Source organism: Micropterus dolomieu, linkage group LG21 (assembly GCF_021292245.1).
Source record: "Micropterus dolomieu isolate WLL.071019.BEF.003 ecotype Adirondacks linkage group LG21, ASM2129224v1, whole genome shotgun sequence".
Classification (NCBI taxonomy): domain Eukaryota; kingdom Metazoa; phylum Chordata; class Actinopteri; order Centrarchiformes; family Centrarchidae; genus Micropterus; species Micropterus dolomieu.
Window position 1 is genome coordinate 25,833,725 of NC_060170.1, and position 16,353 is coordinate 25,850,077.

The following is a 16,353-nucleotide window of genomic DNA, read 5'->3' on the forward strand; positions in this document are numbered from 1 at the left end:
CTTAATGATGACACAGAAGCCGATTGTGTTTTGTAAAATTTGTAAAGGTTAAAGTCAAGGTCAAGTTTAAGCTATATTTTAGTAGTGCAGGGAGTTAGTGCAGGGACCTCCTGACAGCAGCTCAGTCGCGTGCATGGTATATCTGAGGCTTTTTAAAAAATAAAAAAAATATGTTGCTTTAACATGTAGAAAACAGATTATGAATGAATATTTTTTCTGGATTTCACACTCTATGTTGCGTGGTTGTTTTTTTCCACTAGGTGGCAGAGCTGCATCAAACTTGCAGTGTGTGAGTTTGCTTGCATTGTGGGAGACAATGGGCCTGGAATCTACTGTGTTTGTTTGTTTGTTTTCTTTTTCATTCTTTGAGACTTTAATACATTTTAATATACTGTAACCAAGAGTTCATTTGAAAAAACAGATCTGCATTAATTTTCCTAAATTAGGTATTTTAATTGTGTACCTTAGGGAATCAAATATTTTACATTTCAAAGTGATTTGCTAGAACTGGAATGACCAAATCAGATTATTTGACGCTGGTGAGTATTGTGATGTGAACTGGTGATTCTAATAAGTTGATTAAATATGATATATCTATACAAAATCAATTAAATAATATTGGAATGGGGATCTGGATGTTAAAGGTTTCAAAAGTTTCAACAGGCAGCTAAAATTATCATCACTTAACTTAATTGCCTGTTTTTGTATAGCCCAATGTTGTATTTAGCACTTTGCACTGCTGTCCATTGGTAATCATGTGGTTAAATTTAAACAAGTGTTTAATCACATATTCTGAAACTGGCTGTTCTGGCTATTCTTGATTTTACAAACTCTATAAACAAAAAAAAATAATCCATTGTCCTATTTTGGAAATTCACATTTTTCACATTATTTAATATACATCAGGCGCTGTATCTTAAAATTGAGTAACAAAGTGGAACAAAGAATATACTCTACTCTATGAATTACAAAACACACGATAACAAGCATGTGAGACAAGTTCAAAAGATTACCAGTTTTAATAAAATCCATGTCAAACATCCAAATGGCAAAAAAGGAAAAAAAAAACTTTTTTTCTACTTTTGTTTTTTGAAATTTTGTACAAATCACAGTGGTTCAAAAATATTACAAATTTTTTGTTTCAAAACATCGTTTGCACAGCAGCAAAACATTCTGATTGTTGTATATTTGCTTGAAAGCCCTTAATAGTTTGTGAGTGTGGTGTGCTCTTTCTTTTGCCTTTTTATTGAAATACACACAATAACATGAGCAGTAAATGTAAATAAAACTCACGTGAGTCAATGGAAACAAAAGTGCATAACAATACTATACAGTATATATGATCCACCTAAAAAATTACAGTACAGACCAGGGGTTACTCACACCATGTGTGTCTATATAAACACCCCCCCTGTCCTGGACCTCCCTGTGCATACAATCCTAAGTATACACTAGCTTAGTAAATAGATACAGTGTGGTGAACAGTTATACGGTGAGAGGTTAATTCCAGTTGGGACTCATATCAATTTACAACACTGTACTGTACTTTGGATAACAACTATCTTCATTAAAGCATAATACATATAGTTGTCACAGGTAATTTCCAACCAGTAGTTCACAGATGTTGTTCCCCAATACACTGACTTTATGTATGATTGCAACACAGTTAATTGCAGCTATATAGTGGAAGCAATAGGGTATACTATTGAATTTGGCTTAGAAAGAAAGATAATTAAATAATTAATTAAATTTTGATCAACAAAACTGTTAGTATAAATACTTAGCATACTTATCAAAAAAAGTATTAGGCTACATAATAGAAAGTGCAGGCACCTGAAAGAGTGGGAAAATATTATTTTAAAACTGCTGGTTTGCTGGTTTCTTGGTCATTTCATAATTTTAGTTATTTTTTGCTTAGCTTTTTACAAACTGAACTTGTACAGCTCTGATCTATCTTATCATTGGAAGAGATCATTATTACAACAGCAGGAAACTATGCTAAGATCCTGTATATTAAAGAAAGCTGCCTACTTTTAGTTATGTGCTCGCATGTGTGTATTTCTTATTTATTTATTCTGAGCCCAGAAGGCTGCAGGTGCAGTGCCGTCAGCCTGTACAGAGCCAAAAGAGATTTCACTGAAGGCACAGGAGAGGAGACAACAAAGACTAAAAACAAGGCGTTCTCTCAGTCACTAGGCATCACATTTATAAAGACAGCTTAGGCTGGCTAAGAAGGAAGAAAACCCCTACCTAAAATAAATGAGGAGAATGTGACAGTAAAAAGGATGTGATAGAACAAGACAATCCAAATGAATACCACAACCCTACATCCAACATCAGAATATGACTAGATGTAACTTTGGTCTGTAGGGGTCAATACGAGAGGAAATATTAATGGCTGAATGAAGCCAACAAGGTTCTAAATTTTGCATCTCCATCTCTCCATCTCTCCCTCTCTGTATATCAGGGCTTCTCAACCTTTTCTGACCTGAGTCACCATTCATATTTCCCACAATTGTAAATTTTCACCCCAACAATTAGAGAGTACTTAAGTTGCCGTAAACTGGAGGTATCCAAATATCCCAATAACATTACAGCAATTGTAAAATACATTTCAAACCTACAGTATTTAATTTATTTTACATTTTAATTTAACTTTTAGAATTTCCCTATGACTCCATATACATATCAAGTGACCCCAGGTAGTGTCCCAGCCCCAAAGAAACTTTGCCATAAATAGAGAAGCCTATACCTAACCTCAGAAACATGCATCATGTTTTACCCAAGTCCTCTGTCATGTCTCTTTACATGCAGGCTAAACCCAAACGTTAACACTTGGCATTCAGCCATTTTGGACATTCTTAAAATATGTGCATTACAATACGTTCAATTGAAATTGAGCTTTTTATGCTTTTCAGTTTTATACATGTAGGCCTACTCAATATCTTTAAAAAACAACAAGAATAAGCTTGATTTATTGTATTAACCACAGTAACAGCATAAAAGGAAAAGCAATAACACTGCACAGCAGCAATATATCCACTGCATTCATTTTTCAAGCAAATGTATGTAGAATGTCCCAGCATATTATTTAAAGTTTTATATTTACTGTTGCTACGTTAAGCTGTACTGAACTAATTTAGTAGAGTTGTGCATAAAGCCACATAGCAAGAAGAGAGCTACTTTGGGGTTCAGTGCCAACTAGATCTTATTAAAGAAGCTGGACAAGCAATGTTTTTCAGCTCCTCTCTGAGCACGTTGGGGGAGAAATTGGAAAGACTTCAGTGGAAATATTGTGGTACAATCATCAGGTTTAAAAACAATCTTACATAAGGAACATATCATTCTAAGCACAAAAAGAGATAGTCATAGAGAAAAAAGTGCATTCCAACACCAAGTGTCATTTAAATGACAAAGTTAGGCCACCATGCAAATGAACCACATTCCAAAAGTGGTTGCATCCTGCCAGCACAAAGGCCAGTCAGTGCTCATCAATAAGCTTTGCTTCAGTGGTTTCGAAGTTACACTACAGGAATCAACCTGTTGCCCATTTTTATCACTACCTCTCAACCACCTTGTCAGTGGTTGAGAGGTAGCGGTGAGTCATTTTACATCCAAATAACTACCAATCTAGAAAACATACTAATCAAAGGCCATATAATTAGACCAACTGTACTACACTCTATAAAGACTTTAATTCAAGGCAATTTATCTGCATAAAAACAAGCAGTAGGCCTAAAGATTCTCCACAGGCATGGCTCGAATTGACTCAAAAATCTCTTCAAGAAGCCAAAGGATAATGGTTGAGAGTGCATAAAGCAACACCATAACCACAACCCATTTTGCAGTGAAAACATTATCATAGCCATTGTCTACTGCATCACGTCAACCACTGCAGAGCCTGTCTGCAGTTTTCAACTAAGATGTTAAAATTGTAAAACTACTTTTTTGTTTTGTCCAACTATAAGGCACACGGACCAAGAGAAGAGGCTTAATGGGTCATGCCAACAATTAATAAGACAAATCTAATAGCCATCCCTTCTATGGGGAACTAAAACGAGGCTATAGAAGTCCATCAAAACCTGTCCTCGAACTTGTTCCTCTGTAGGTCTCATTTCTAAATTCCCAAAGCCCTTCACTGGGATGAGTTTAAATATCTATGATGTCATTCCAAAATATGTAGGTTGCATGTAATGCTGACTGAGACATGTTCACTTTTACTCCACTTTTATACTTTTCAGAGTGGAATCAGCTCAGTTCTCACTTGGGTCTCGTGAGATGCTATCTGACTTCTATTTTGGTAGCTGACAATGACTTTAACACACCTCCCATGTAGAACGGCAGAACGCACCACATGTCTCACACAATCTATGTAACTCCTACAGTTGCTGTGGTAAAGCTGAGGGGCTCAGACCCATAAATAGAACAACTTGCTAATAGAAACTCATCACCACAAAGTCTCTCGTTTTCACATTCTGTCCTAAAAGCCCAAAGAAATTAGCACCCTTAACAAGAAAATCTTATTTCCGCTCATATGCAGTTATATATCAGACCGTCACTTGAGACAACACTCACAATTGCAAATTTAATCCAAAGTAATACTACTTTCCTGGTTAACAAGAAAGTGAAACAGATCAGACCGTTTTTAAATACAATAGCAGAACAGGACATTACAAGATTGTAACCACTTTATGTAAAATCTGAAATCTACACATTCTAAAATAAGTGACCTATTATGACTTCTTACATAATGGAGCATATGGAGAAGCAAAATTAAAATAACAATCTCAAAAAATCTGTATTAAATAAATGTCTGTTAAGTCACTATCTTTCACCAAATGAGGTAACACAATGGTGATTGAGCCTATGATGAAAGTATTGCAATATTTATATATTTGTGTTTGTGGCAAGATTCCTGGAAAATATGCTGTATGAAGTTACTGTTAATGCAAACAAAATATTTCCTACTGCTGCAGCTTCATATTAACAGCATTTTACTGGCAAACATGAGTTGACTTTTATTATGAAGTAGTCACAGGAAATGCAATGTGTTTGTCAGTGAGCTTAGCACTTACTGCTATTGTTCACAACCAATGCGTCCACAAAACAAGACAGCGTACAGCATTTTTGTCATTTTTTGACAGCAGATCGGAGCTGCAGGCGACAGTCTGCATACCTTTAACCTCTCAGCAAATTAACCAACTCTTTCGACTGTGCCTTGCTGTTTGCAGACTCATGCTGTGTGCAGCATAAAATCTGATCATGGTTGCTCACAGAAGGGTAGGAAAACGCAAATTATTGCCTAATTTTTTTATTAATATGTTTTGCCCCTAGAATTATGTGACTTGTAGTATCAAACCGCATGTGTCGCAAAATCAGCCAGGACTGAAATCTTAAGGATTTCCACTTTAAAGTTTAAAAAAGGCTTGTGTCAAATTTGAATACCATCATTAATTTCTGCACGTTCATCGCAGGTAAACACTAAACAACTAGACGGAAGCTTAAACTGTGAAAATAAATTGCACGCGTCTGTGTGTTCATGTGGACACTGTCTAATTGTGTCTTAAGCACCATTTTCAATTCCAGCAGGAGGAATGGAAGGGAATGTCCAGCAGTGACACTTTTCTCCTAATACCACAGACTCAAAACACCACCACGAGGAGGGACTCAATTTTTATATGATACTACCTCCTTTTCCTACAAGCCACTTGCTCTTTTCTCCTCCATCTCACCACTAAAGGAAGCAGAAATGAAGAAAGTGAGGAAGATAGAGATCAAAAGAATCACAGCTTTGGTATTCAGAATTAGGTGGAAATCAATAGTCAGGTGTAGTTTTTAAATGCACTAATAACACTGTGCCTGTGCTTTAGCTTTCTTTTGAACACTTTGCAAGGATTGAAGTTGTACTGATGATCTTAATAATTGAAACTAGAGTGAAGAAACTCCAGGCATAAAAAGTCCTGTTAGTGTGAAGGTTAGTGTCGGGGCCCTGAGCAGTGCTGCCCCTAGTGGTGTAGGAGTGTAAAAGGCAGGCTAACTGAGGTGCTTCAACGCAACCTGGTGGTCATGGACGCTACAAGCTCATTTGTTTAATACTGTATCCATCATTTCTCCATGGTAGAGGTCTCAAGTAAGGCTAGCACTCTTGACCCCCATCATTGCTATTGAGTGGTCACTTTGAATGTCTCTGAAGTGCAGCTTGGTTAATCCAACTCATTTTGCTTTTTTGCACCCGTGGTGTGTAGGAGGGGGTGGGAGGTGCAAGAGTGGATGATGGACACCAAGGACCACATTAGTACTAGACTGGAGGCTAACAGCTATGATCAAGCATACTAACTTGCTAATGGTTTTAAGGTTGCTCTACAATAACAGTCCCATCTTTGTGGTTGCAATGGCAGTCAAGGTCCTTAACACTTCCTGGGAGTACTGCACGCCATTTCCCCTGATAAGAGTGTCCTAGAAGGCGCAAAAAAAAAATATATATATATAAAAAGGTCAAATAATATCAAAATAATTATAATTACATTGTAAGTGTCAGTTCCTGGGAATCCAGTGCTGGTTTTAGAGGGGTGGATCTTTTGCACGGGTCTGTGTGTGCACGCTAACAGTCTGCGTAGAAGTGAAGGCAGAGGTAAGCTCCCTGAGAGGAGCTGCAGTGGTCAATGTGTAATAGTCATTAAGGTCAATGTGAAGGATGGAGACTGAGAGAGATAGAGAGCCCTTGCTCCCAGTCCAATCACTCAAAGGCTGGGACACTGTGAGTGCTGGTGGAGGGACAGAGCTCTTGTGGATGGGACAAGGGGCTGCACTGCAACGCTGCAGGCCCTTATAGATAAGGGCATCTGGGAAGCACTCAACTTGGAAGCATCTCTCAATCATCATAACCACACACATACAGACACACATCCACGCACATACCTTTCAGCTATGCCCACGCTTGTCACACAAGCATACCAAAATGCACTCAGGAAGTCACCCACAATTATAAAGAGGCACATACAATCCCCCAAACATGCGGTAATTCAGGCATAGTAGCACTGAGAGTCATTTCTCCACTAAAAGAGGGTTCAAAGCCGACCTCCTCCTCTATATGCATTAGAAGGGGGTTAGTTATCCTGGGTGTGATAAGCCAGGTCAGGATGAAGAAGTCAGTGGAGGAAACCCTTTAGGAGACGTGCGGAGAGGAGGACGGGTGTCTCCAGAAACACCAGCCCCGTTTGGTGTGTTGCTTGCGTAAGATCTCCTCCTCACGCTCGCGCTCCTTCTGAGACCGCAGATAGCGGTCCTCTTCCTTCAGGAACCACACAGGAGGCCAGCGCTGCTTCTCAAAGTGCTTCTGGTTTTCTACAAAATGGGAGACAAAGGAACCGAAATGGAGATTAAAAAAGAGAAAGATTTCCAATGTCAAAAAAAAAAAAAGACTTGAAAGATTTCAGGTGTCATTTCAGATATGCACTGACACAGTTAAAGAGAGTGCATGAGAGAACCAACATTTTTAAAACAGGACAAATCATCAAAGACAATAATTTTTGCACAGTAAGGAATAATAATGTCATTAAAAAAGGGTGAAACAATTAACAACAATAAAGGTGTAAGGACAAGTGAATGAGGAAATTAAGCGATAGAGGTTACTAAAGATTATTGTACACTTGAAACCCATGATATTAAAGTGTCAGACTTGCTAGCAGTTGTTGAGGTTTATTGTGGTGAACTACCATTTATAAAAATTGTGTAAAATGTATTCACACCTCAAGAAATGTGAGGATAGATGTTGTACATGATGCAAGGGGCTCCTGTGTTTCTCGTATAATTTTTATACTTTGCGTCAGTGTTTTCAGACAAAAAAATAATAATTCCGCCCTCCCACTCCTACCAAATGCTTGCTATGAACAAGTCACAGCATGCTACAATTTCTCGGTAGTGTGCTTAACCCAGAAAAGGTTTTGTTCAAACTAGCACTGCAAAAGCAAATTTCTACTGAAGGGTAAGCTGCATGTATGAAAGGGCTTTGGGAGAGGCAGATTATCAGGGCCAAGATAGGCGAGGTGTCTGTACCTGGAGACATGACCTTCATGTCTTTGGGAAACTTGCGGCAGATGCTATTATAATTAGTGCAGATGTGATGGAGACACCAAGTTGACAGTTGTTTGGCATTGTGGAACTGGAAAAGGGAAAAACAGAGGAGGAATGAGAAGTTATTACAGCTGTGAAAGAAGAGCCAAGACTAAAGTTAAAAGGTTAGATGGGAGACAAAATATAAACAGACTGAGATCAACTTTTATCAAATTATGGTGAATAATTATTCATCATTTAAAATAAAATATACACCTTAGATTATAAAATATTTTTTATTTAAAGGACAAAGACAATTTTGCAAGGACAGACCTGTGCAAGCTCGAGATAAGCCAACACCTGTCCATCGATGTCACCTCCTTTCACTGCCAACTGGAGAAGCTCATCCACGGCGTGCTGTTCTGAAGATGTACATGGACATAATCATGTTAATATTTACTGTTTAAATGCACCAATGACATGGGCCTGCATTTTCTTCTCAGTCTGTCTGGCAGTCTGCGTTAAAAACAATTCACTGCACATACAATCATTTACTGAGACACTGATATAAGGCTGTGCACAGATAAAACACTGTCAAAATCATAGTCTGTCACATATAGTCAGTGCAAGAAATTCAAGTAAATATTTTGTTTGCTTTGTAACATTTCTAATACTTCAGAGAGTTTACCTGTGAGGGCAACAAGGCGTGGCAAACAAAGACGGTTGGCCAGAATAATTAGTTCCATGGGCTCCAGACCAGGACAGGGTGTCAGCAGACCGCAGTACAGGAACTCCAACACCCCGTGCATACAGGCTGTAGTGGTGTTAGGAATGGAAACCTGGAAAATTAATAGATCAAGAGGAAACAAAGAGGTAAACGAACATTTACAGTGGATCTATAGGAGTTCATACTAAGTCAATAAACATTGCATGTGTGTATTTTCTCCTGCACTTGCACACTTGTGTTAAGATACAAAATAATATGTTGACAAATGTATATATGCTATATTAAGTGTAATGGCTAGACATGGGTGGGGTCCAAAAATCAGAAATATCAATGAAAGCAGTGCAGTGGGTGTTTGGAGGTAAAGGGCGGAGGACATGCTGTTCGGGTCATTCGCTTTGATCTAAGCTCAGATGAAAGCACTGCCTTGGGGCTAGTGATGTGAGCAATATGGCTAACACTAAAGACCCCAAAACACTGTGACATTCAAGCACCCTTATTGTGCATTAAAGCTTCATGCAGATTCAGACCCTTTTCACAAATGAAAAGCACATAATACGCACGTTACACTCCTATAATTACTGTTACAGTTTGTAATGTGTTATAGTGGGGCAAAAGTTTAACTTCAATGCCACACCAAAGTCCACTATAAAAAGCAATCACCTGTAATGACCTCTAGATGTCACCATATCATCAATTAGACCTTAGCTACACCAAAGGCACAGGTCATGCTGCAGTATAGCCCAGCATTCCACGTTGGGTTGTTAAACAAATAAATGCATACAAATTAGCAAGACCTTTTTATGATTGTAATTACTGTTAGTCAGGCCAACAGCAATTCAGTGGCAGGTAATGCACCCTAAGCCCAGGAAGGACGGAAGGAAGGCAAATGATGATGAGAGTGATGACCTGACCCCTCGAGGAGCTCTCTGAGTGTACCCACTGTGGTGCTCTTCAACCTCCGCTCCCATAACCAATTAGCAGAATGTCAGCTTGGCGTGACCTATCGTTATGACTAAAAAGTCACCAAGAGAAGGTTGGTCTCTTTAGCTTAGAGCTCCAGCTGGAGCCAGGAAGCATTAATGAGTGGACACATTCACAGTAACAGGACATTTATGGATACGACTCATCAGCTTTATTGACAGGTGTTCTTTTGCCCCCTCAGACTGCTGTCCTAGAAGTAAATTAATAGTTTGGTGCAAGTTTATCTTATTTGAAAAACAACAATCAAACCTAATGGTGAAAAGAAATATAGTCCCCAAAGGGCTTAAAAAAAACATCACAATTGAACATTTAAAGATGTAATGAGTGTAAAATACATTATAGTTAAAACTCAAAAAATTGTGTGGGTGAGGAAAAAGCACTGAGTCACATAGCCGCCACCACCAGCACAGATAAGGTACAAAGTTTAAGATAAAAGTAAGAAAATTGAGGTCATTCTTCCCCTACAGTGAAAAAACTTCAGCAGATAAGAATTTCAGTTAAATCTGCTTTTTTGTGACTGAGACAGGAGCATAACAGGCTTTGACATTTTCCAGGCTAGGCATCTCAACATGTAACACTCCACTGGGATGCACACTCACATGGTGAACACAAAACCACAGGCACACACCTAGAACATAATCCAGGGGTGTACCATGACACACTCTGCGGTAAGTTTTTATAACTGCCTGCACAGACAGCAAACCTCAAGACATGTCTTTAGACTCATGGTTTCTGATTGCTTTTCAATAGATTTTAGCTTTTTCAACTATGTCTTAGTTTTTCACAAACATTCTTACTGTATGAAATGTCCATAATGTTGCTAATACCAATAATAAAACCAGGTGATCAGATGCTCCTCTTACAGTTATAGTTACAGGTTCTGTGAATTTTCATACAGTGGATTTATATCATGCTCTTCCCAAACCTAAGAGAACAGTTGTAATATGTAGATGAGATGATGTAGACATCAACATGTTTATTTTACAGATCTATGAATATTCCACTGTATAAAACTGAGTGAATGAGTAAAAGTTGAGAAGTGGTTAGTGCATAGATATTCATTAACATTCATAAGTGCTTTATGCTTGATTTAATTTAGAAATGGACTGAGACCCATCTTCAGCTGCACCTTGTATACTTAGTTAGGTGGCTCAAACACGTTCAACAATTATATCCACTAGATATCACTGGAAGTCGTTGAACAATAATGTTTAATTATCACCCTTATTTACCAGATCTCATTTCTCTTGTCATCCATTTTCACCTATTTTTGTAAATCTCAACATCATCATCTCTTAATATTTTCTCCAGTACTGATTCTCTTTTAGAGTAATTGGATAGAACAAGACCATCTGATGTGTCAAGGTTGCTCAATTGTGTTATTGTGTCCTGAGAGAGCTCTGCTTCTACTGAATTTAAGTGTTTTAGCAAGCTTTTCTGCTCACATCTACTGACAGTGCTTCTCATTTGTGAAGATGTGTGCCTTAAAAGGAATAAGATACATAGTCCGCAAATAGCATGGCAATTCTGAAACTGCAATCTGTACATTAGCAACACTTTACAGGTTACATCTTTGTCTGTCTCAGAAGGAAAGAAGTAACCTCTAAAGCCACCAGAAAACCCGATAATTGCAGCTTGCCATTACATAAGATCAAATTCACTAATTAGCATTACAAAGTTTTTCAACTAAAAAATGTAGATACATTTACATGCAAACACAAATACACTCAAATACACTTGCTCATAAACATAAAGGCTGACAGTGTCATTGCGCAGTCAGTCTTGTCTCCAGGGTACCTGCCTTCTATGCTGTGCCAGCTTCATGCCATAAACAATGCCACTATAGTCACTAACATGAACCATTTAGAGTAACCATAGACACCGGCAGCCCACCAGCAGCAAACACTGTGCCCCCTCAGTGATGCTGATGTCCTGTTTTCACCACCGTCCACAATAGCTGTAAAAGCCCACGCACATGGTGTGTTCTAGATTAAAATCTAGACTATCCACATGGAAACACACAAAAATAAATAGTTTTCTTACCCAGGTCTTTTCTTTAAATATGCCTTATACAACCTTGAGTTTTACCTAAACTGAATATACACATTTTTTTATTCCTGGTCTGTCTTTCTGTTCATTTCCAAAGATTACTTCCAGTCCCTTGGGCCTGAATCTGCTCAACCTAACCCTGCTGACCTTGAAAGTAACCATACTCCAGGGGATCTGGTTCTGCAACACAGTCCGGGAAGCGTCGACTTTAAGACAGCCAGAGATGTGAACTTCCTCTCTGGTTGGGTCAGGTCCGGTGCACACACCCTTCCCCTGGAGGAGCACCAAGCGACCAGAAGCTGAAGCTCAGGTGAGAGCATACCTGATGTAACCAGACCTGCCACTTAGGAAATGCTGACCTGCTTTCACAGGCTGTGTGTGTGTGTGTGTGTGTGTGTGTGTGTGTGTGTGTGTGTGTGTGTGTGTGTGTGTGTGTGTGTGTGTGTGTGTGTGTGTGTGTTTGTGTTTCATGCAGGTGGGTGGGTGGCAAACAATGGCCTCAAGCACCCTGAGCTGTAGACCTTCATACTAGATGCACTAAGTGTGAATGCAGACACACATGTGCAGGTTATACAATGTCACAAATACATCTACAAAGTAATAAACCTTTTCCAAGTAACCCATTTACATTTACCTAATTTACTGAACCTTTTGTCAGATGTTACTGCCGAGTACAAGTGTGCGATTAGGTTGCTGCTAAAGGCTGACCTGAGTTTACTGTTATACATTTCCAAGGATTCAGGACACAGAAACTAAATCCTTATTCAAAATTTAAGCTCTTCCAGGTATGTCTCAACTGACCTCCTCAATGTAGCTTTCCATGAAAGAGCCACGGAACATGGCAGCCATCCAGTTGCAGCTGGAGATGAGCAGGGGCTTGTGGGCCGGGAGGCAGCCATCGTCCAGTCGGAACACCACATCTAAAACCGGGGTGGGAAAAGAGCATTCATCTCGTGGAGTGCCACAGAAGCCCAAGCTACAGAAGAGGAAAGACAGACAAGGCAGACGCACAGACACACACACACACAGGCAGACAGAAGGCCAGACAGACACACAGAGACATGGACACAGGTAGACAGACAGAGAGATAAATTGACAGAAGGACAGAACAGCATTTGACACAGAGTAAGGGAAGGAGAGCTGACGCAGGGTGGTAGATCATCGAGTAAATCCTGTGTGGAATCTGGGCTTTGGTGGAGAAAGTGTCAATAGAGAACACAGTAGCTATGTTGGTGTAATCGTAACGTTGTAATCGGCTACATCTGAAAGCAAAATAGTTAATCTATCTTTAATTCATTCCTTGAATAATAAATAGGGTGACGCAGTGTTTCTACAATTGTTCACTTAGCAATATAATCTCTTATAAGCATTTTAAGGATTCACATTATTATAATCATGAAGACAACAGAGAAAATATAGAAAGAAGTGAAGGCTTTTTTCAGGGACAGCAGATGTCTGGCACTGGCTGCAAATGCTGTGATAACATGCACACATAACAGCTTAGTTCAGTTTAGTTTGGGGACCATGTACATAATAAATTAATCTCAAACCAGATTTAGCTACCAGCTAATTTCCATCTGTAGTCCCTGGGCAGGTTATGTTAGGGAGACACACAACACCACACAAACACAAGACACAGGAAGCACACAAGAGCGAAGACAAGACAACCAAGCAGACTGAAACAACAGCCATCAAATCACTTAATGACTTTAAAAATACTTCAGAAAACAGATAAACTACAACATACACAATGATAGCAAATATTCACTGGAAAATATTCACTGGCAGATATGTGATCAAATGTACACAAAGTGTACATTTGATGCATATTTTCATAATCCTCTACCCCTCCCACTCTCTCATACACGCACACACCAAACACACACACACACACACACACAGACAAATACACAAAACTTACTGATGCATACATGAAAAATATCTACAATCACACCAGTGCTAATGAAAGTATTGGAGAACCAAATGGTTGGCACAGTGGTTTACCAGCAAAGGTCCCCTTATTGAGACACTCCTTGATACGATTGGCTCTGCGGACATGGAAAGCCTTGGTGATCTCCTGGTTCATGAAGCTCTCTCTGTTGAGAACATTGGCCACCATCATCCGCAGGTCAAACACCTCAAGTAGCTCTGCAATAGTGGCCACCTGCATCAGATCCCCTCTGCCCTCGTCCAGATTGCCGGTGTACAGATACTGAAGCACCGCCTGAAACCACAGCAAATGGAGAGGTAAAACATACTTTGGAATAAAATTTAAACGGTTACCGCTTAAATGATAAACCACAGTAAAATTCCTGAAGGTTAGTATTACGCTTACGCTACGTTTAAAATTTTACTCATTAAAACCGTGTTTGATTACAGCCCTTTGAAAAAACTCACAGTAAATACTGTCCAGCATCAACCAAAGTTAGAAACGGTCTATGCAGGATATGTTAACTTTTGGCTCAATGCATGTGGGGACTCCAGCATGAGGGAAAATGTAATGGTTTGTCTATATATCTTTTTAATAACTTGTAAATTCAAGCTCTCAGTGTTACTTACTCTTATAAAAACCCTACATGTTGTTCTGCTGCTGCTGTATGCATCGTGTGTCTGCAGACTCTATTTGCCCATCACACATGATAACTTGTTATGTAGTTCAGTCTCCCAACCACCATATTTTGTTCATTTTAAATATGGCAGTCTTCGAATTGGTTGTAAAAGTGTTTGAACTGGAGAATCACTATAAACTCCTACACAAGACTCAAATTCAAAAAAAGTCAAATGTTGGCTCATTGCAGTAACTACACTGTCTTCTTAAGACTTCTTTGTATTTATGTAAATTGTGCATGAGGTCACAGCACATACTTTATAACTTTATAACATCTTTAATGATAATGCACATTTGATGTTGTTTTCATGTGTTTAAAGAAGGTGTTGGGTATTATTATTTTAATGTTTATGCAAACAAGAAGAGCACAGCACTGCTAATTTTATTTGTAGTTTTCAATATAAAACTTGGTGAAATTGTTTCATTGTTTGTTTAAGTAGGTTTTTTAACTAAATTCACATCAACAGAATTGTGTTATTTCCCCCTATTATAATGTATGAAAATATTTCAGTAATCTTGTCACTTTTAAGTCAATCACCTTGAATGGTTCTTCCTGTATAAGTGCATCCATGGCTACAACTGTCATGAGTCGTGGTCGTCCGGTCATGGGATCATCAACATGCTCCAAACACACACTCAGGAACCCTCTTCCCCATCCTGAAAGAGCTCGACCAGTCCCTAGTGATCCCAGGGAGTACAGTGCTCTAGAGGGGAGTGCATTATCACTCTGGGAAGTCCTCAAAGAGCCCTGCTGGAGCAGCTGGGGTCGATTCAGGCCCCGCACTCCTCCATCAACCCCGTCCTTATCAATGTCAAGGCTCTTAGTGCGCCCAGCTTGCTCCTTGGCTCCTCTTCTGCTCTGCTCATCTTCCTCCCCACTCTCTAAGTTTTCCTTGTTTTCCTGTTCCTCCCACCGTGGCCCCATACATGATCCACCAAGATCAAGGGTGAATAGGTCATAGAACTTGGAGCAGGAAGTAGCCAGATAGACTTTGTGTGCAAAGACGCGAGTGGTGCCACCCTGCAGAAGGAAAAGAACATCTGCACACAGTGGCTGGCAGAAAAGGGAATCAGGGCCCTCGCCCTCTGTGGGAGGGGGGTCTGGGATGCCTACTATGGGGCGAGGTGGGCGAGGAGGCAGGAAGGGTGCCTGGAGAAGGGGCCTCTGGACCTTTTTCAGGTGGGACTTCCAGAACTGCAGGTGACGACGGGAGATGAGGGCAGCTCGGATGGCATTGTCAAAAACATCTTTGACGCCAAACTGGGCAACAATGCTGGTCTCATAGTAGGGAATGCCAAGTTCCTTTGCCACCTCATGGCCTCTCTCTGGTGGAAGGATATCTGTAGGCTTGATGGGTCTGTGGGACAGGAATAGATAATGATGATAGTATTTAGATAAAGACTGAAGTACAAGTAGGAGGGAGGAAGGAGGAAGTTGAGTATCTCAACACTATTAGAAATGTATACAAAGCAAGACCACAATGTGTTCATTTCAGTACTCATTTACACAACATTTACTTACACTGTATTTATATGATGGAACAATTGAGATTACAGTTAATGAAAAAAAGAACTCTAAACAGTTATCAATGCATAACTATAACTGATCATTGATTAACTGGATCAACCTCATGTGCAACCTTCACTGAAATCCACAATGGTGCATGTTCTATCTGAATTAGTCTATTAATGTCTGATGTCTGACGGTGTCTCACTTGGCCAGGGGTCGTCGTGCACGGTTAACTGCATCAAGGTCGGCATAGCGCAGATCCAGCTGGCAGCCAACCAGAATGATGGGCGTTCGGGGACAAAAGTGCTTGATCTCTGGGAACCACATGGTGCGTACGTGGCGCAGGGAATTGGGATTAGCCAGAGAGAAGCAAAGCACCACTACGTCAGATCTACAGGTAAAGGAGGGAGAGAAAAAGTCTTCATT

General features: G+C 39.7%; 1 protein-coding gene across 4 annotated transcripts in view; it reads right to left on the reverse strand.

The window, feature by feature from the left end:
- Positions 1–1,000: 1,000 nt before the first annotated feature.
- Positions 1,001–16,353, reverse strand: part of rhobtb4 (Rho related BTB domain containing 4) — a 44,372-nt gene continuing 29,019 nt past the window's right edge. For all 4 annotated transcript variants that reach the window (XM_046035094.1, XM_046035095.1, XM_046035093.1 and 1 more), the window contains 8 exons: positions 16,133–16,318; positions 14,956–15,775; positions 13,814–14,033; positions 12,611–12,729; positions 8,741–8,891; positions 8,386–8,474; positions 8,056–8,161; positions 1,001–7,344 (listed from right to left, as the gene is read on the reverse strand). In XM_046035094.1, the coding sequence (XP_045891050.1) occupies positions 7,166–7,344; positions 8,056–8,161; positions 8,386–8,474; positions 8,741–8,891; positions 12,611–12,729; positions 13,814–14,033; positions 14,956–15,775; positions 16,133–16,318 (1,870 nt within the window). In that variant the 3' untranslated portion in view covers positions 1,001–7,165. The remainder of the gene's footprint in view (positions 7,345–8,055; positions 8,162–8,385; positions 8,475–8,740; positions 8,892–12,610; positions 12,730–13,813; positions 14,034–14,955; positions 15,776–16,132; positions 16,319–16,353) is intronic.